Raw genomic sequence first — 21553 nt, 5'->3', positions numbered from 1 at the left:
AATGAAAATTTCCTGATAATTTACTTAGATTAAGGTTTTATGTAGTTCATACCTACAGATGCATCATGCAGCTGGGGGAGCACATATTCAACAGGATGGGGTCTGATGTGACCAGATGACAGAAGATGAGAGAAGTAGGCAGACTTCTTCTTGAAGCAAGGAAGATTACCCCCACTGAGAACAATGGTAGACTTCATCATACCAGCAAACTTCAAACATGTCATACCAGCTGTTAAAGTTGTATCTGGCTACGATGAAGAGAAAAACTCCTACCGCATTCCTTCTTTAGCTCTGAAACTTGGACATTCTTTAAACAAGATCTGTAGCATTGTTGAGAGCAATGCCATGATGTATGGAGATACGAGTGTGGAAAATACACCAGGCAAGGTGAAATGAGTACATTTCTGCTGGTGCAGAAAACCTGCCCTTCTGCTGACAGCTACGCTGCTCTAGCCAAGGTCACGCTGGCCCAGGTCATCCTGTTCAACCGAAGGAGAGAAGGTGAGGTATCCCGGATGCTTTTGTCAGCTTTTAAAAGCAGGGATTCTTCTGAGCTACACAAAGACATTGCCATCTGTCTGTCTGAGTTTGAGAGGAAGCTGTGTGTAAACGAGGCAGAAAGGTTCCTGTGCTCCTCAAGCTCTAAATGGTTTCTGCCATGGAGCTGCTCGTTGAAACGCGTGAGCTTTATGGTGTTCAATAAAGTGTAAAGCAATAAAGTGTTTTTTACGCAATTTTTAAGCAATAAAAACTTTTTTAGAAATTATTTAGAACAACTTGTTTCCATGTCAAGTGATGAGGAGAGTTACAGACTTATCTCAGACAACAGCACCAGCAGAGACTGATCAACTGTTCAGTCTGATCAATCTGTTTCACAGGAGGATCAAGGCAAGAAAAATCTCTAAACTACACAAACAACAATAATCAAATGCTGTTAATCTACCCTATGTTGCTCATGCACCTGGGGAGGCCTAGCCATTTTTTAATAAATGAGCTTATCATCCTTTCCAATTTTTCAACTTTTGAGACTGGGACCTCATAAATGGTCAGAGGCCCCATCAGCCGTGGTAGGAGGCAGAATTGGTAACACCAGAGCTTTAACCTACCAGGGAGCAAGGACTTGTCAATCCTCTCAAGACCATCAAAGGGGTCCCGCCTGAGCTGGTCCACTTGTTTTGTGTCCTTGAGGGTTGCATCATACCAGCGACCTAGGCTCTTAATTGGTTTCTCCATTACCGTTGGTATGGGTTCTTCCCCAATGAAGATCCGATGGTCTGACAGTCTTCCCTTGATTATAGATATGCTCCTGGATTTGCTTGGCTTTATCTTCATTCAAGCCCACTCAATGTTGTGCTGCAACTTTTCCAAGAGCCGCCTGGTGCAAGCCTTAGTTGTGGTTAGTGTGGTCATATCATCCATGTATGCCCTGATGGGAGGGAGCTGCGACCCGGGTTTGATTTTATCTCCTCCTACAACCCCCCTGAGAGGCTCGGATGATAACTTCCATTGCCATGGTAAAGGCGAGAGGTGAGATGGTGCAACCTGCCATAATACCCTATTTCCAATCGTTGCAATGCTGTGGTGTACTCAGCATTTAGTAGGCAAGCTGTATATCATGAAAACAGGCTTTTACAAGGGTTGTGAAAACTCTGGAACTCAAAGAATTTGAATGCAGTCCACAGGAGATTGTGGGGAACTGAACCGAAGGCATTGGCAAGGTCTAGGAACACAACATGAAGATCTCTTCCCTCTTTTTTGGCTGTCTGGATTTGTTGCCAACTCTGTTGGGCCCAGGAGAGAAGGCAGCTCTTGCCTGGCGCACAGTGCTTGTCACTTCATTCCACCGGGGAGGACTATCATCCAGCTGATGTTCTGGAGCATGCAGTGGTGGCATGTCAGGTGGAAGTGTAATCTGCTTGCACCGCTGAATATCGGAGTGGGTGGTTTTTAAGTGAAAATCTAACTCCTTCCTTGATCTTAAGATTCTGCCACTCTTCTCCTTTGTCAGCAGACTCTTCACAAACCTGAAAGGGTCTTTAAAGAAGTTTGTTCTTGCCCAATCTTTCTTTCTGTTCCTCATTCTTAGGCTCTCAGCTCTCCTCAACACCGTTAACCGCTTCTTTATTTCATCCTGCAACAGATTTATTCCCTCCTTCTCCTCCTCTACTCCTTTCTTCCACTGTTTCTTAAGCTGCTTTCAATCCTTGACCAGCCGGTCGATCTCCTGCTGCCTTCTGGACTTAACAGGACTGGGCAATGTTTTCTCCCTCTTCTCTACAACTCCATATCGCTCAGCTCCATAGGTGTAGATTGTCTCTCCCATTTTTTCCAATTTCTTCACTGTGCTTCCCCTCAGTTGTTGTAGAAGTTTGCAGGGATCGATATTGACTGTTCCCCACTCTTTTTTCTCACAGGTTTCACCCCTGGGTCTTGGTTTCAGTCGTAGACTGGGGTAGATTAGCTTTCAGTCTCCAGTCTTGTTGAAGAGTTCAAATGCTCCAAAGTGAGAGTATAGAAATGACACTGACAGAAATCCAGTGATCCATTCATAGCCCAAAGAGTTCCTACCCTTAAAACTGGAAAGAAGTGGACTCCATCCACAGCAAGAGCATGCAACAAGATGTGCAAAGGCTGTTTCCCAAGCAAAACAAGGGCAGTGGATGAGATGGGAGGGAGTCGAAAGGAGAAAGTTCTCTTGGAAGGAAATATGGGGCACGGAAGCATCTCAAATTAGTTTCCTCTTACGAGCCACCTATGATGTCCTTCCATCTCCAGTGAACCTCAGCAAATGGTACGGAGAACATCCTGTTTGTCTCCAGCTAATCTGAAGCACATCTTGGTTGGCTGCAAGGTAAGCTTGACGCAAGGTTGCTATACGTGGAGGCACAACTAGGTACTGAAGTGTCTTGCAGCATCATTGGACCCCAGACGGACCTCCATCAATGCCTTACCTCCTCCATTATATCTTTGTGCTCCAAGAAAGGAGCTCGTGGGGGAAGGGGCAAGGGAGGTCAAAGTGAAGACCTCAGATACTGGCCAGCTGGGTGGAGCTTGTGACTGGAAGCTGTTAGCTGACTTGAACCAGAGGCTTCGTTTCCCAGCCGAAATTGTAGTTACCAGTCTTAGACCAGACCTTGTGCTTTGGTCTGCCACACTCCGACGTGTGTATATCATAGAGCTTACTGTGCCCTGGGAGGATGCAGTGGAGGAGGCCTATGAGCGTAAGAGCCTTAAGTATGCTGAGCTAGCAGCCGATGTGGAACAACGTGGCTGGAAAGCAAAGGTTTGTCCTGTTGAGGGGGGCACAACTGGGACGTCAGTTGTCGCCGATGAGCCCTCTGTAGGTGTCGTGGGCATATATCATAGAAACACCAAGGAAAGAGGGTGCCCACCTGATGACCCCAATGAAGCTTTGTATTTCCCTCCCTCTATCCCTAGTATCTCCACGTCTGTTTCTCACTCATCTCAGAAAAGTGCAATAAAGCAAGGGTTATTACCATCTTGTCCTAAAATGTAACTAAATAAAAATGAATTGGCTCCATGCAGCAATATCCAGCCAAATTTAAAAAAATCTACACATTTGGACACAGTCTTGATTTGGTCTTTACTTACCAATTAAGTTGTAATGAGAATTTGTAATGAGAATTTACTTTTTAATTATTTCAAAGGTTCTTCAAACGCTCCAAAAAAGAAATGGGAGGACAGTGAGGTAGAAGCAGTAGAGAGACACATGATGAAGTTCATCAAGACATGCAAAGTTCCTGGTAAGCAAGACTGTGAAAGATGCATTCACGCAGAGCCAGAAGCTTTGAAGCAGCGAACATGGACTGGTGTGAAAAATTACGTGCGGAACAGGATCACGACTCTTAAAAGAAAGGGTGGTTTGTAGGGAGGCACAAACACTTCAACAATTAAACACTTTGCACATTATGCTCTTTTGTAAGAAATGGAACTAAATTAAAATAAATGAGGATAAAGGTGTAGAAATTGTTTGAGAATGGAATGAAACAGAATATAAAGTGAAAAGTTAAAGTATAAGAAGGCTAATGAAGGAGAGGATAGTAAGGTAGTAAATTTTCATTATTCAGTTTTCTTTGTTCAGTTACAATGAAGTTGGATGGAATGTCATGTTAAACTTGGTGATATTTATGTCATAAGGTAAAGAGGACGAGGTAAAGAGGATGAAAAGAGGGAGGATGGAAAATAAAGAGAATGAAAAGAGGCAGGAGTGAATGTAAAGAGGATAAAAAGGGAAGAGTGAATAGCTGTGTTGGACATGGGCTGTGGCTGGACGTAACCGATCGGTGAGAGCTGCCATGTGCAGGCGGGAGGAGCTGAAAACAGAGACGTGAGTCGGACACTTCCTGCTTCCCGTAGTGACGCTTCGGCCAATTGTGGATCAGTTGTCGTCATCAGAGCTCGTGGGTCGCTCTGGAGAAGCTGCGCTGACTGAGTCCTCCTGCTCTCCAATCGCTCTCAAGGGACTCTGATGGCATACGTCACAGTCACAGGGCGTCGGCGCTGTGTCAAGTCAGACACAATTTCTAACCGGCATACACTACTTCCAAGTCAGCTACCGATCGGTCTGTGCAGCACTGTGCACCGAACTGTAATGGGCAACATGGATCCTATGACGAGAGGTATCAGGTCTTCAGTTCATTTTAGATATCTTTGGACCGTGTTGTGTTTATATTTCAGTTAAACCGCACCAGTTAGTTTGAAAGCCCGAAGAGGCGGGTCTCAGCCCACTTGTTTGGCAATGTTTAAGCAATGGTAGTACAAAGGAGTTTACCAGCTGTGGCGAACTTTTCCGGAAAACTCTTGGCAAGCTGTTTCGAACTCCCAAAACGAACTCCAAACGAACTTCGTTTAGACCTAATTTTGTCCGAAATGACGTTACAGCAGTTCGTTCTTTGATTTCGCTTGAAGTATATCAGAGCCTTTCACACTTAGTCAAATAAACAGAGCAATCACACCAGAGATTGTTTTAATCTAACCAAACCTTCCAAGTGTGCACAGACCCTAAATCTAGCTCAATGTACCTTAATGGAATGTTGGAAAAGTACAGAAAAGTACTAAAAAGTATGGGAATCTTATTATAAACCTTATCGGCTTGGATCAAGAATATTATTTAGGTGATGTAATATTCACTAGTAGTACTAACTGATTTGCTGAAAGGCAGGTAAGTGGACACTACATATAGTAAGATTCCCGCTTACTGCTTGTTCGTCAAACAGGCTTCTAACTCGGGCTTCTTTAGTGTGTCCAGAAGCTGGAAGATGGGAACTTACTTTTCCAGAAGTCAAAACCTTATTGGAACTAAAAGAGCACCTTTTGACTGTGGGAATACAATGAACTTTGCAATAGAGTTCAGATGTTCTGGTTTTAGGGCCTGCTGCTGTGATCTGTAACACATAAAGTCTTGTCATGCAGTGGATTGTGGTTAAACAAGTCTCTTTCATCTGCCGCAACGCAGATGTGATGCACTAAGTGAGCATGTTTATGAGGAACAGTTGTTCTGCTGCTTCACTGAGCTGTGTAGTGATTGGATGAATGGCTTAAAGGGATAGTTTAGCCAAAATGAAGAGTCGTTCTCGTCATCATTTTCTCACCATCGTGTTGTTCCAAACCTTTCTTTCTTCTGTGGAACACAAAAGAGGATATTTGGAAGAATAAAAAATCTGTTTGAAAAAAATCCTACTGACTTTCATTGTATGGACATTTTTCACACTTTTGTATTCTGCAGAATAAAGAAAGTTACACAGGTTTGAAACAATGAGGCTGAATAAATGAGGACAGTTTTTATTTTGAATGAACTATCCCTTTAAGTGAGCCCTCTGATGATTGGTCACACACTCTCTTTATACTATGATGTCACTGAATGGCTGTTACTCTTGGAGAATTCATACTTTATATCATACATTATAATTTATAATGATATCTGTGCATTTTCTCTTCCAAGAAAATGGGCTAAATTATTAGTAATTCATAATATACTAAGGGGCGCATCCAATTTTTTGTCCAACCAAATGCCTCGTAGACAAAGAACCATGCTTCACCTAATACCACAGACTAGCAAATATGATGTAAACTAAATATACTGGCTATTTTTTTTTTTTTAAGTCCTTCAATATGTCCCACCCCAACTTCCAGTTTGAATAGGAAATGTCAAAACGAAAACAAATAAGACCAAAACGAACAAACTGCACTTGTCAAGCAATTTCATGGGGTGTTTAATTATGACCAATACCAATTTTCTTCTTCTGTGATTCTTTAATTAACGGCTCCAACTCTGAAAGTCAAAGCTCAAAGAAAATCCCAAGTATCTCCAATGGTAATAACAACATTGTGAGAACGTCCATCTCATAAATACAATCATTCCGGCGTGTCTTGAAGGCAGAGTGAGTGACAGGAGGAACAGTCCCTATGGAAACAGGGCTGAAATCCTACAGCTGTAATCTTAAATGTCATCTTTGGTGAGCAATTGACAGGTATTAACCGCTAATCCTGTCTGACATCCTCTCCACACAGACACACACACACACACACATTGGGTTTTCCTGTTTTAATGACTGACCCGTCCAGCAGCTCAGTGGAGAAACGTCCAGACAGCGCACAAAGATGTGACCCCTGCAGTGCACAGAACTGAATGGCATAACTCAGACACTTCTACAAAAAACAACATACCAAACTATTACTTTAACAAGGTCATAAATTCACAGCCAGAGTAATAAGTTCAGCCACATCTAATGAAACAAGACATTACTCCTTCCTAGTTAACTGGGCTGTCCAGGCCTACAGCTCAGACAAAAGACACTTATGTGGCGGAGGTTCTGAAAAGGGTCTTGTAAGCATGGTTAAATAATTACAGGAACTAGTCAAATATTCAAGTGAATCCCTGTGTTTTGTACTTTCGTGGCTGCTTTAATGGACATTTTCATGTGGGCAACATTAAGAATTAATGGTCTAAAACGGGCCACGGATAATAAGAGAGAAAGGGAATGAGATGAAAAAGATAAAATAGCATGGGGGAGTGAAGGACATGGGTTGAGAAAGGTGAGAGGCCACAGTTTAATGTAGAGAGAGAGAGAGAGAGAGAGAGAGAGAGAGAGAGAGAGAGAGAGAGAGAGAGAGAGAGAGAGAGAGAGAGAGAGAGAGAGAGAGAGAGAGAGAGAGAGAGAGAGAGAGAGAGAGAGAAAGAGAGAGAGAGAGAGAGAGAGGAGAGAGAGAGAGAGAGAGAAAGAGAGAGAGAAAGAGATAGAGATAGAGATAGATATGAGACAAAGGTGGGTGAAACATGTCCAGGTTATATTTCACCCTAAAAAAATAAAAAATTAAAATTAAAAAAATTAAAAAACACAACATAAATTACATTTTGAATAAAGACATTAAAGTCTGTTTTTAGGAATATTCAGATTCCACAATGCATCCAGATGTTTTAAGCTTTTTGTAGAAAATGATTATTCCGATTAAACTCTCATTACAATAACACAGATTTTTGAGCCACCTGCAATGCAGAGAAACCGAGAAGCGATAAAACATACATCTCTTGTATGTTAATATTAATCAATGCTAATTTAAAAACATTTAATAAATTATAATACCAATAAATGCATAAAACAAAACTTTAATACAAATTATTATTATTATTATTATTTCTAAATTCTTTCTTGGGCGATTCTCACTAAATGTATGGCAAATATCTCCTAAGCAAATTTAATTCACTCCAAAATAAAAATAAAGCCCTATTCGCACGGGATTAGTATTACCCCTGGACCTCTGTAATTAAGAAATTACCCCCTGACGTCTGTGTTTTTGGTGGCTCATTCACACGGGCAAATAAATGTTCGTAATTCCCTCGAGTTTACGGACTTTACAGCGTGCGCCCACCCATTCACACTTCACTAGCTGAACGTGCTGAAACGAAGATCGCGCTGCAGTATTGCAATTCAAAAAAAGAACTTATTTGAAACCAATTTATTAGAGAAATATATTATATATATTATACAATATGATATTATTGTATAAATATATAATATATCTTCTTTTTCTTTTATTCTTTGTCCATATTTACAACAAGCCTGCCTGAAGAAGGTATTATAAATACCGAAACGTCGCGATAGGCTTGTTTTTCTATTCATTTTATTTGGTTTATTTCATTTTATATCATTTTTACTCTTTAACACTTTGATTTCTTGAGATACTTACAGGATGGACGTCTTTAGAGGCCGTGTGAGACAAAGAAATTCTCCACGATACAGACTACTAAATTATTACACTACCACAAAAAGCGTCCAAACTTTCCATAAGAGCTTCCATGTTGCGCCAAAATACTTAATTTGACGTTTCCATGACAACGGTCCGAGTTGAGCTTCCGGATCACGTCTTTACTGTAGTTTGTTTTCTCTTTTGCAGCACTTCATAGTTTTTATTGGAGAAAAACTATAATCGGATTGGAGTAGAGCATAGAGAGATTTTATTGTTAATATAGTTTTAATACAGACGTAAAATGGACTGTTAAACGGCCCATAATGGTTATTACGTTCTTTAGGAAACAATAGGCTCAAAGAAAAACAGCCCAAATCACAGACATGGGGATTCGCACGGGACTGGTATTATCAGAGGACCCCTGTGTTGGCCGAAATACGGTAGGTAATTTTCGGGGGAATTTTTACAGACATGGCAGATTCGCACGGGATAAAAATCACAGACGACCTCTGCGATTATTACAAATTACCGGAGGTCCCTAGGTAATACTAATCCCGTGCGAATAGGACTTAAGAAACTAAATTTTTTTCATGATAATTGAGCACGATAATTTAAAAGTCTTGTTTCCAAAACACACACACACACACAAAATAATAATAAATAGATAGAAAGTTAAATAATAAATAAACCAAATAAAGATTTTTGTAATGAGAAAAATTATATTGTTTACATTTTATTGATATTATTTATTGTATTTATTTATTGATAGAACAAATAAGAAATTATATTTTGCATTAAAAAAATGCTACATTTAGGACCAATAAGATGTTTTGCATTGTGGCAAAAAAAAAAAAAAGAAAAAAAGAGATCAGAAATAGAAATAATTCTGTTTTATTTTGGGGTGGCCAGACATGACCTGGACATGTTCTTGTCAGGTTTCATAAGATTCACCTTGGTAGAGAGAAATGGAGCGAGAGCAGGAATGACTTCGAGGAACAATCTGAGCGAAACAAGAGTGAGATTGTAAAGGTTTTTCTCTAGGTCATGTTCACGTCAGTAATGTTTGGAGGAGACTGAAAGACGAGGACAAGAGAGTAAGACCTACTGTCGCACTTTTAAACAGCTTTTAAAGTGCAAGCACACCTGTCAATCAGACAACAACAGCAGAAACCCACACACACCACCTGCCTAACACACACACACATACACTCTCACACTTTCAAGTCCAAATCCAAACTGCACATTCAGCAGTGTGAAATATCTGTCCTCATGTTGGAGGCGAGTATATGATGCATATTTGAAGAGGTGTGGAAAGGCATTAACAAAACGAGAACTCATTATTGCTCTGCGATGCCTCCTCCCTCATCCGATTCCCAACGCGGCCCCACCACCAAAACCCTGCGCCACAAAGAGCCCAGATAAAGACACATTATTGAGAATCAGCCTGCTGAAATAACGCGCTCTGACATCTGAGTCAGCCTGCAGCCAGCAGCGTGGAGGTGGGGACGCAGGGGAACAGTTAAAGAGGAGAGAGATGGGAGAAGGAGAGAGAGAGAGAGAAACTCTATGAACTGTGCTGATGAGGTACCAAAGTAGACATCGCAGATCTCCATGGATCTGTTCACAGCTTGATGCGGACTAAAGTGCTATACATTAACGGCATGAAATATGCATATTTTAGACAGCTGCAGTCCTAATTCATCTGCAAATGTCAGGAAACATGGTTCTGAAAGTGTATTCATAATTAATGAAAGCATCATCCCTATTGGCGAAAAACTTTTTTCAAGGTTGATCTTTCCTCTGGATTTGGCTGATGTGTGGAAATTATTTTAAGCATCACAAACAGGAAGACCTCTAATCTCCTTAAATAAAAAAAAAAATCATGATTATGATGATATTTTATTACATTTTTAGGCATTCAATTCAATTTGTGCAGTATAAAATGTGTAAATGAGGCATTTCGTAGACAAACTTTTCCATGCGCACGATAAAACAACCTGTGACAGTTTTCATACTCTACTGTCTTTAGAAAGGTGCGAGTGTGTTTATGTACTAATCAGAAAAACATTAAGCACTTCAGCTCTGAATTAAAGTGAATCCCCACAAACATCTGAGATTAATTCAGCTTAAATCTGCTTAACATACAAACTTTTTTAAATAAAAAAAAAAAAAAATTTGCTTTGGGTGTGTCTTCTATTTTTGTCCTTCATAAACTTTTATATACCAGACAGTACACTAAAACTGGCCAAAACACTGGCCAAAAGTTTGGGGGTCAGATATTTTTATTTATTTAGCAAAGATGAATTAAATTGATCAAAAGTGACAATTGCCGCCCCCGAATTGCCACTAATTCGAGCACGGCCGCACGGGCATTCATAAATGAATTAAAAGCTGGAAAAACTGATGGATATATAAAGTTTCAATTGTGAGATAAAATCCCATTGTGAGAAATAAAGGAGTTTCTTCAGAGTCATTTACGCCAACCAGTTGACTACTTTTCTGAGAGACTAATAAAATAATAATAATTAATGATAAAAATGAGCATTTATGCAAGCTTTGACTTCACTGAAGTTTTTGCATCATGAATTGCTACTGGTCTTCTTTGTGCAGTATACCATCTATAAATGCCTTTACACTCTGCAATACATGCATTTGACAGATTACATGTGCACTGAGAAAAGAAAATGCATTCTGAATGTCATAACGCCATAGCAGCTGTGATGTGGAATTAAATGTATGCCTTGCAAGCACTGTTATTTCCATCTGGAAATGCAAACCTAGTTATTTTAATGTCACATTGTTGTAAATACAAAAAGTCTTAAAAAGAAACAATGGAGATATCTTTATGTGCATACATACTCCATCTTCCCCTTTCAAGATTACATAGAGCCACCATCTCGAAGCTTCAGTTTTTCAGCACTGACTCAGGTTCACCTGCAGTGTTTCCCTGTATTTTGGCACAATGCAGTCTTCACTCCATTTTAACAAGATGCCCAATCCCTGCTGGTCAAAAATGGCCCACAGCATGATGCTACACAAGCATACTTCACTGCAGGCATGGTGTTTTAAGGTGTGGGCAGCGTCTGCACTTTTGAATTCTGTTCAAAAGCTCTACCTTGGTTTCATCTGACCACACAATCTCTTCTAGGTCTGCTTTATGCTTCCCCCCACCCCCCCACATGGTTCTTTCAGAGTAATGGCTTCTTTTGTATCACCACCCCATGTAGGCCAGAGCTCTTGATATGATTGACTTCATATTTTATTCTCAGCTACTGAACTCTGTGGCTTCTTCAAAGCGACTGTTGGCCTCTCACAAGTCTCCTTCGGAGTTTTGAAGAACAAGCTTTCTACCCAGTGTCTTGTTGGTTTGATATAGCTTGTAGTTCTTGATAACTAAACAAATACCCAGACATGGTTTTGTATGATTTGTTATTCAGTAAGATGTGAATTTGGATTAAATAGTAGGGGTCCATGTAACTTGTGCGCAATATGGCAACTCTTCTTAAACCTTTCAATCCATTATATGGCTTCAGAAGACTTGAAACAGTGTATAAATCATATGTACTACATTTATAGTGGTTTTTGGAGCACTGGCCTCTGTCTGTCAATATCCATTTCATTTTGCGTTCAATAAAGAAGAAAATTTAAATGGATTGGACCCACGATTACAAATACAAAGGTGCTGTATGTTGGAGGAAGGCTGTCTCTTTCTCTGTCTCGTTTCCTCTGAGGTAATTATCTTAATAGGTTGACTAATAGCACCTCTCAGAAGTGTGTCAATGGTCTGGGAGGGATGAAGCGGATTGGATGTGGTAATAGAAACCGACAACACACTCTCAACCCAACACAACGGAACCTACATCAAGAAGCAGTCTGGATCAGGACAAAATGCTAATGCTAATTCATTCAATTTCACTGTGTTAGGACCACAACAAAATACCCCAAAGAATAACCTGTATTGGTCTAATACATTTCCTTCAAACAAGACAATTCAAAGTCTGGAAATTATGCTTCCCGTGCAATGTTTCAGTCATTACTTAGTAGTAGGAGGTGGAAAAAAATCAGAGTTTCAAGCTGTGTGGAACATAGCATAAGTATAAACATATCTGCCAGTGCAGTAGATTTTCTTTGTAAACAAGTCTTCATTTCTTATTCAGTATTACTTTTGAAGTACATTTCAGGGCAAAATATTTTTCTAGTAGTTGTTCATTTAAGCCAATAGTCGACTAATTGCACGTTTATGATATTAATTTAATTACTTAAATGGGGGGTGACATCAGAAAATGGTTTAAGTTTCAGGACTGAGAAAGAATTTTATATTTGTAACATTGCTAAAAAAAAATTCTACATTACAGAGAAATACCAAACTATGATTATTGAGCCTTTAAAGGAGTCATGACCTGTAATTTTCACTTTTCCACGAGAATCTTTCACTTTTCCACGAGAATCAATGTTATGATTGCCTAACGATTATACACTGGCCGGGAAGCCGATATTTAAAAGTGAAGCGTTTGTTTACCCCTGGGTTCGTAGGTCGCGGCCAGGTCGGGTTCATTCACAACTTGCGCCATGATGTCATTTTGGAATGATATGCGGAAGTTACCTGCGGTGTCAACCCCCCTCCTTCCTGCCACCAATCAACGCGCCCCTCATTTGCATTATTAAAATGACCGTCCACGACAGCCAAAATATCGCATCAGATCTCGCGAGACAATAATGCCTTCAGAAATAAGGGTCAGAGGAGCTCTGTGTTTATTTTTTTTCCACTTTTCTTTTTTAGAAGGGCCTGAAAGACTATAATAGAGCGTGGGTATCCAAGGTAATACTAGGTTATGACTCCTTTAAAATATAAATGAAGCGCTCAATCACACACAAAGCTTAAAGCAAATAGAAACAGAAAGGAGACGGTCAAAACATTTTAATAATTTATTAATACACTAGTGATTTCTGAGTCTGTGATGGCTGCAAAGGTGTAGTTGACGATGCTGACTCATCTCTACAGTATAGTGGACGCACTTGTCGAGAGAAATGCATCTTTCATACAGATTAAATAATCAGAGAATATTTGGTTTTTCGACTTGAATTGGTTCATTCAAAATTTTTTTTTTTTTTTTTTTTACAGTTTTGAATGTTGTCTCATGACCAAAAATTAAATGCTGCTGTTATCAGGAGAAAATGCAAGTGATCGCACCGGTGCCGGTGCCTCCGAGTTAGTCCGCACGGACCCTTGGATATGCGCCAATAAAAGCGCACATTTATCCAGCTTAACGTTAGAGCGAGCGGCCATGTAAACAGGCAAATGTTAGCTGCTGCTTGCATGTTTCATTTTTAATTCAAATTAATGTAATTTAAGTTGAAATTACTTAAACATCCAAGTTGATTGTACTTAATTTAAGGCAGCAACTTTTTTAACAGCTAGTGCACATCTGGATTTATTACTGCATGTCTCCATTTAGTTACAGAATCATGTTTTCACAAATTTTCTAAAGATTGTGAATGTACACTGCTGTTCAAAAGTTTGGGTCAGTAATTTTTATTTTTTTAAAGAAATTAATACTTTAATACTTTAACAATAAATCAGCAAGGACACATACATTTATCAAACAGTGTATTTGAGTGTATTTGTGTGAGCCAATGTGTTTATGTTCAATAATATTTCCATTTCAACTCCTCAGAGCCTTCACCTACATAACCATCTGAATTCTCTATTCTCTTTCCCTCACACCATTCTCTCCATCCATCATTCTATCCCTTCATCTTCCTCCACCCTGTCTCTAGTGAACAGCTGGTGAGGAGAATTCCCACAATCCCTCACACCGTAATCTCCCTCCCTCTGCTCACACGTCCATCCATCAAAAGAGCCTTTATTCACCCCTGCTGCTGCTGCTGCTGTGTGTGTGTGTGTGTGTGTGTGTGTGTGTGTGTGTGTGTGTGTGTGTGTGTGTGTGTGTGTGTGTATGTGTGTGTGTGTGTGTGGGGGGGGGGGGTTATGTCTGATGTCACTGTGAGCATTATAGTTAGCTGTGTGGAAAGTTTAGTGACATAAAATCGAATTAAATCTTCATGTGATGAAATAAACACACTGGCCAGTGTCCATAATGCATTTAAGAAGATCATATGTTAGCAAGACTCTTTGAATGGTTCTACATTTACACAAGGCCAGGTGTGTGTATGTTTGTGGGTTTTTATGTATATGTGTGTGTGTTTTTGTGTGCTTAATGACTTTAAGCGCAGCTGCAGATGCCAGAAGGTTAATGAATCTCTGTGTTAAACCGTCTATATCCCATTAACCTGAGACCTACAGCGTGATCTTTATCAGGAACACACACACAAACACACACAGATCGCTCAGATCAAACCGACACATGCAGAAATCGAAACAGAGCTGGAAATTCAAACGGACACATTCATAGGGATAAACACGCGAACACACACACTCACATGCACACACGCACACGCACACACACCAAACATAGTGTGGTGCGGGGCTCTGATTGCTGACCTAGTTTGGGAGGGACCTGTCACTACTCATAGCCATCAGATGGCAAACTCACTGGTTCAGCATGGCAGACACACAAACATGCACACAAACACACATCCACAAACGCTGAACTTTGGAACTCTGAGAGCAGCGCGGCATCTGTGTGAAATTAAATAGTACGGTTTTAATTTCGACATGGCTTCAAACTGTGCAGCAAGGTATGCTAAACGTTACCGCTAAAAATACATAAATGTGATGGTATGCGATAAAGTGTGTGGACAAGCAGGGAAAACCTCTCCTGTTTCTACACTGCAAGTAAGTACGGGGTTCCAAATGTTAAATAAAGTGTGTTGCAAAAAGGTGACCCAGTTAACAAAAACTTCCCAGTTTTACCACACTGAAAAACTTACTGGTGTAGAAACACTCACATAACAAATAATTACATAGAAATGTCAAGTAACACATTGAAATTAACCTGAATATTTTAAATGATAAACCTAAAAAATAAACCTGAAATTTTGAAGTAAAACATACTCCAATAATCTTTGTTTGATTCACAACTTTGACTTTTTTTTTTTACTGTAACAATACATTTCAATGGTAAACAATTGGGAATAATTTTATATAAAAATTATATTACTTTAAATTGTAATTTTATCATCAAATAAATATTATTAACTCTTTCATTTTTTTCTTATGCATTTTTATTGCTTAGGGCAGGAAAAACAAGATTTGAAGTGGACCGTGTGCGCTTGGTTTTAACTGAAGAGATATTGTACTAAATATAATACAGTAATAACACAGCAATACTGTGTGTATTAAACAAACCAATGAAGAATATATAAAATCATGTGAAAACTGAATAATATAAAATATATACAAAAAATATAATACAGCTTCAATTATTGCAAAGTGCAAACACAATTGAGTTTGTTCCCATGCAGCAGACAAAGAATTTCACACAAGTTGAATTTTGCGTGTCTTTGATATCAACACATGAGGACTTGATTCAAAGATCTACAACCGGTGAAGGGACAACTCTGTGGAAACGGGAAACCCAAATCAGACTATGTAGAAAATGCTCACGCTCCTTCCAGTCTACCAGAGTAGAGTCGGTTTACCAGGATTAGCAGATCATTTTGATTATGTTCTAAAAAAAGTCAATCTACTACCGTAGCTTTCTGAGAAAACCTCAGACTGAAATCTACATTGATCTATTGATGTTTTCAGACTGTGGAAAAACTAACGATGAGGTGTTTTCAATCTTACCTGAAATTAGCAGAGTTTGGGGTAACGCATTACAAGTAACATGCATTACGTAATCAGATTACTTTTCTGATGTAACGAGTAAAGTAATGCATTACAAGTAATGCATCACAGTAATGAATTGTAGCTGAAATATAGCTAATGACAGATGATTAATAAGTGATAGTGATAAGCGGTGAAATCACAAAACACCTTAGTCTCTCAAATCTAATAAATCAAATAAATCTAAATGCAAATTTTAAATCCAAATCTTAAATCAATATCTTAAGTGTTAAATCTAAATGAAAAATATTAAATCAAAATTTAAAATACAAGTACAAATCTAACTGTAATCCAAGTCTTAAAAAGAAATATAAATCATAAAACTTAATGCAATTATATGAAATCTGAATCTTAAATGTTAATTACAAATGTAAAATATAAAATGCAATTACAAATTGAAATGTAATCTAAACCTAAAAATAAACAATTTAAATGATTTTTTTTTATTAGAATCTCAAATCAAAATCATGTGTTAAATCTAAATGTAAAATTTTAAATCTGAATCTTACATTTATTTGCTGAAACTTCAGTTAAAAAAGTATGTCTAAAATCTAAATCTAAATGACATTGCTCACTAGCAGACAATGTAGTTTTAATGATCATAACTCATTTTGCTGTATTGTGTCATTCACTCTCACACTGGGAGGTTATGTGTTTGTGTACACACTCAGAGTAGGGTTCATCTCTAATATTTCAGCTTAACCTTGATAAATAAACCAACAAGACCTTTTCAATAATTAACAACCCCTCACCACAAGTCTAATCCAGTGTGACACAAACAAACACACACACACACACACACACACACACGCTCCAGAGCTGAAATATCAATGAGTAGCTGTAGGATTGGCAAACAAAGGCATAGGCTACATGCAAGTCCACGGTATACACCATTTAATCTTTTTGTTAACATGGTCAGCAATGCAACGCTACTACTGTAAATGATCGACTGTGTAAGTTTGTGCTTGGCAGAATAGGATGGCAAAGGGGAGGTTTTGGAGAGGGATTCTAATGCAGTGGGTTTTTGAACGCTTTTTTAGGGTAAAGTGCTCCCCTGGGAGCTCAGTTAGCGCCCAGTGATCAAAGTTTTGACAAAAGAGCTCGGAGCGTTTGATACACTCTGATACACACTCAGCAGGGAGAAGATCTCAGCTTCAAACAGTGCAGATCACAGGGGAAACAAGCACCAGCTAAAAGCATCACTCGCAGCCACACACACCAGGACAAAACCACAAAAACCTACATTAATAAGCTGTGCTTTTATTCTATATCAAAACACATAAATAGTTTACATCTGTGATTTATAACAGCACAGACACCATACACGGATATTTGGGAAATGAAACACACAGTGCATGTGTGTTTTACATTGGACGGGCTTATGTCTCTAGCTGCTCTTAAATGCCCTTGAGTCTCACAGGCCCATTACAGCCAATTAAGATCCACATAATCACAAGCGTGTGCAAAACTGCACAGCACCCGACGCTCTGTCTTTCTCTTTCTCATTACGGGCATATTGTAGAAATTAACAACTGCCAACATAGGTTAATTAAAAGTGATTTCCCTAGGGAACAAACAGTAACACGCACACATATTCTCCGTTTTATCGATGGATTCATCTATTGGTGGAGCAACTATGAGGTAAATTTGAAGGGACAGAACCCCTGCGGCTAACGCGTGTTATTATTGCACTTGGGCAATTAGCAAATGTTCCCTAAAATGTTTATCCATTCAAAATTATTATTTTTTTTTCATAGAAGTAATGATTTAAAATCTTATTTCTGGGCTTTAACCATTTTTTTATATTTTATAATTTTAAATCAGGGCTCTCAAATTCATATTTACCCTTACGCTGTTGAAAACTACGTAACACCTTTGGTGTTTCCTTTAAAAAAACGACTGGCCTTTTAAAAATTGCTTGTAAATTGCTCTCTATGCTATATTAATCACCAAATATTGGATTCAATCTTTTTGTCAACTTGTTTTCTTTCAATTAGATCAGGTTGTATTTATTTTTTAAACTGATTGATCATATGCCTCATTTATCTGCGCTTAAATTGGTCAAAAGTACAAAAATTATCCAAACATTTTGGGAAGTAGTTATACCCTTTTTGAGCAAAGACAGTAAGTTTTAGTATAATACGATAACATTAACTAACATTTTCAGGAAAAAGAAAATCCTCTCCGGATCAAAATGACCCGAACACAACATAAGGGTTAAATGGCAGTCAACTAGAGCCATTTGAGAAGCTGCAACAAATATAAGTGTTTTTACCTTGAACTTTAACTATAAAAGAACACAAAAATCACAAAACTCTTTTCATGGACGTGAATCAAATAAATAAATAAATATTTACATCCACTAAAAATGTTTGGGAAAGGTTGTGTGATATAAAAATCCCATGAAATAACCATGGATATAAAAACATTAATACGGAGTCATGCGCATGACAGGTGGAAGAAAAAATTTATATTGTGGCCACGAATTAAGAATTCATTCACACGATTTATTAATTCATGGCCATGTTTTATTTATTCCCTTCCTCATTTTAGTTAATTTATGGCTATATTGTAGTAATTTGTTCCCTTGTTTTAATTTAGTTAAATCATGGCCACGTTTAACTCATTTAACTAAAATGAGGGAGTGAATTAACTCGTGGAAACAAATTCTTAATTGGTGACCATATCATCTTATTCTCCCTGGTTGCCATGTGTGGGTATCTGTACATTAAAACCAAAATGCAGAAGGTTAAAGATTGATTTGTAGGTCAGATGAGAGGATAAATTATTCCTCACATTTGAGGAGGGCACAAGATAGCACAATATGTGGGTCAAATTTGGTTTGTTGGCCGATAGTTTAAGAATAGTTATAATAGAGGGTGAAAAAATAAAGAAAAATTTATTCGGAAGAAAGTGGAAATTAAGATTAAGATAAAATGTGTTACCAACTTGAACACCAAGGAACAATATGCCTGGAATATGTGTGCCTCACTACTGCTCTGCAACCCCAACATATGTTGGCTAGATGAAAAAAATAAAAACAAAATGGAGGCACAGTACCTCCTTTTACGAATGCTTAATCCCATTCTGTACACACATCTATGGTTATAGATGGTGCTTCATTAAAAAATTCCAGATGCAGACACCCTGGTTTGGTAAAAAATAGCTAAACCCAAAATAGGGAATTGACTGCACTCTCTGTTTCTTGTCATTACGATATTGGTTAAAACACGCTCACTTACCTATAATGTAGTAGTCTCGTAAGTTCTTGAACTCGTGACCCCAGAGGTTGGGCGAATACTCCTGGAACTTGATGGTAAACCTCATATCACTGTTAGGTTTGTCGCAGGTGAGCAACAGGTTGGGGGCGCCCATCACCTCACACTTGTCGGCCTGCTCTCGTGAGGACACCAGGTACAGTTTATAATACTCATACTCAGAGGGAGAGTTCGGCCCCAAGGGATTCGTGGCAGGACACACAAGGTCTAAACGATCCCCTATTTGAGGGTAGAGTATGTAGCCCCTCTCATCTCCAAACCTGCAGAAAGAGAGAGATGAAGAGTGAGTGACAGACTATAAATAATGTTCATCTCCATGGAAACTGAGATTGACAGTCTGATATTTGCTTGCACGAACGTGCATGTGAAACTGCAAGGCCTGTTTGATGCTGGAACTGCCCTTTTGTTCATTCATTTTTTTACACAAAACGTAAATATACATGCCCTTTGGTTCTGGAGAGTGTGTGAGAGGGCATATGTATAGCTTTGCTTGCCAATGTGATGAGCGTGTGTAGAGGTCACGTTTTGTCTACAATAGTAAAACCTGGAATCGCTTAGACTGTGGGGAACAGCCAACGGCTTAAAGGGAAAGTTCACCCACAAATGAATATTTTGGTCATCATTTACTAACCCTCATTTCTTTCTAAACCTGTATGACTTTCTTCTGATAAACAGTGGCTCTTTTTGATGCAATTATAATGCATGGGGACTTCCAAGTTAAAAAAATTACTCAAAAGCACCATAAAATAATCCATACAACTTGTGCAAGAAACAGAATTTAAGCTATTATTTCATTATCTTCCCCTTCAGCGAGATGTTAACAGCTGTGTCCGGATCATTGAGTCAATGAGTTAACAGAGAACTCGATCAGTTTAATTCCTAAATGAATCATTTAGACCAGGGGTTGGAATCACAAAAAAAATTTTTTAAACAGACCTATTACACCCTTGTTTTTTGGGGTTTACTAAAACACATTTTCATGCGTGAATGTCCAAAAATATTATTTTTACATATTTTACAATATTGCAGCACCTCTCTTCCCAGTCGTTCTAGTTCTTGTCTCTATGAAGCCCCTCCCACTGAAGAGCGCAGTGTGCTCTGATTTTGGCTGGACCAGTGATTGTGATTGGTCAACCGCAGTGAGCGTGCTTCTGAAAAGTCACGCCCCTTACCATCAACACAGTACTAACTCAATTCATCCATGCACTGTAAAAAATGTCTAACCTCCCCAAGTCAACATTTTCTAGTGACTGGTCACATCTAAATTTTTCAATTGGCCCAACTGAAATTCTGTAAATTTAATTTTATAATTTACAGAATTTCACTTGGGCTAATTGAAAAATTTAGATGTGACCAGTCACTAGAAAATTGAGTTTGGGAGGTTATCTATTTTATTTTTTTTACAGTGTGCCTTGTCCATTAAAATTGTATTATGAATAATCACAATAAATGTGCACACTATTTTTGTTGCAACTGCTTAATGGGAATTCAGCACTCTGTGTCACTTTTTTAAATGAGCCATGTATGTTAAACAGTTATTTTTAAAGAGCCATGTCTCAAGATAAAGACTGTCGCAAAATGTGCTGGATGCTGCCAAAAATAAAATATAAAATTAAATACAAGGCCTCTATTTACTCCCTATATAGTTATGACTGAATTTCCCTGTAGGGTTGTTACTGAATTATGTGCAATGTCAAATGAAGAAAACTCAAAAAGAACAATGCTACTTCTCTCATGAACATAACAAAGAAAGTTTTGGAGAATGTTTAAGGCACTTCTTTATTTTTTATTTTGGAGATTGACAACCCCAGTCCTCACTTGTTTTGTGTGTTATTTTTTGGGTGAACTATTCCTTTGATAAATACTAAATGTCTTAATGAAAATGAAAAGGGTTTGAGAATTCATTAGCTTGGCATAAAAACAGATGATAGAAAGAGTCTATCAAAGGATAAAAAGTGAGTATGTGACAATATCATATCCATATATGTGAAAGTTTTCATAAAAACAGCTTTGAGCACAGCAAACAATTATTCAGTATTTTATAGCACATTCTCAGACAAACCAAAGACCAAAGCTGAGACACAGCACTAAAAAGCTCCTATACTTTCATCCTCTTGAGAAAAAAAAAAAAAGCTGTGGCATTTACCAGACTGACATTTTAGCTCTATTCGGAGACAGAGTCTTGTTCTGAAGCTGAAAATTTACCTCACAAGTAACCCCACTGCAGATAAAGGCATTTTGTAGGCCCCTCACTCCTCGCTCTAAGTGTATAAAGCTT

General features: G+C 38.5%; 1 protein-coding gene across 1 annotated transcript in view; it reads right to left on the bottom strand.

Moving 5' to 3' along the window:
* efnb3a (ephrin-B3a) overlaps positions 1-21553 on the bottom strand; it is a 59050-nt gene that overhangs the window by 22548 nt on the left and 14949 nt on the right. Inside the window, exon 2 of the mRNA XM_082158358.1 lies at positions 19240-19535. Coding sequence (XP_082014484.1) covers positions 19240-19535 — 296 coding nt within the window. The remainder of the gene's footprint in view (positions 1-19239; positions 19536-21553) is intronic.

This window comes from Leuciscus leuciscus (assembly GCF_965113295.1).
Source record: "Leuciscus leuciscus genome assembly, chromosome: 24".
In the NCBI taxonomy this organism is placed as follows: Eukaryota; Metazoa; Chordata; class Actinopteri; order Cypriniformes; family Leuciscidae; genus Leuciscus; species Leuciscus leuciscus.
The sequence above is the reverse complement of the archived record's forward strand: the minus strand, read 5'-3'. Positions and strand labels throughout refer to the sequence as shown.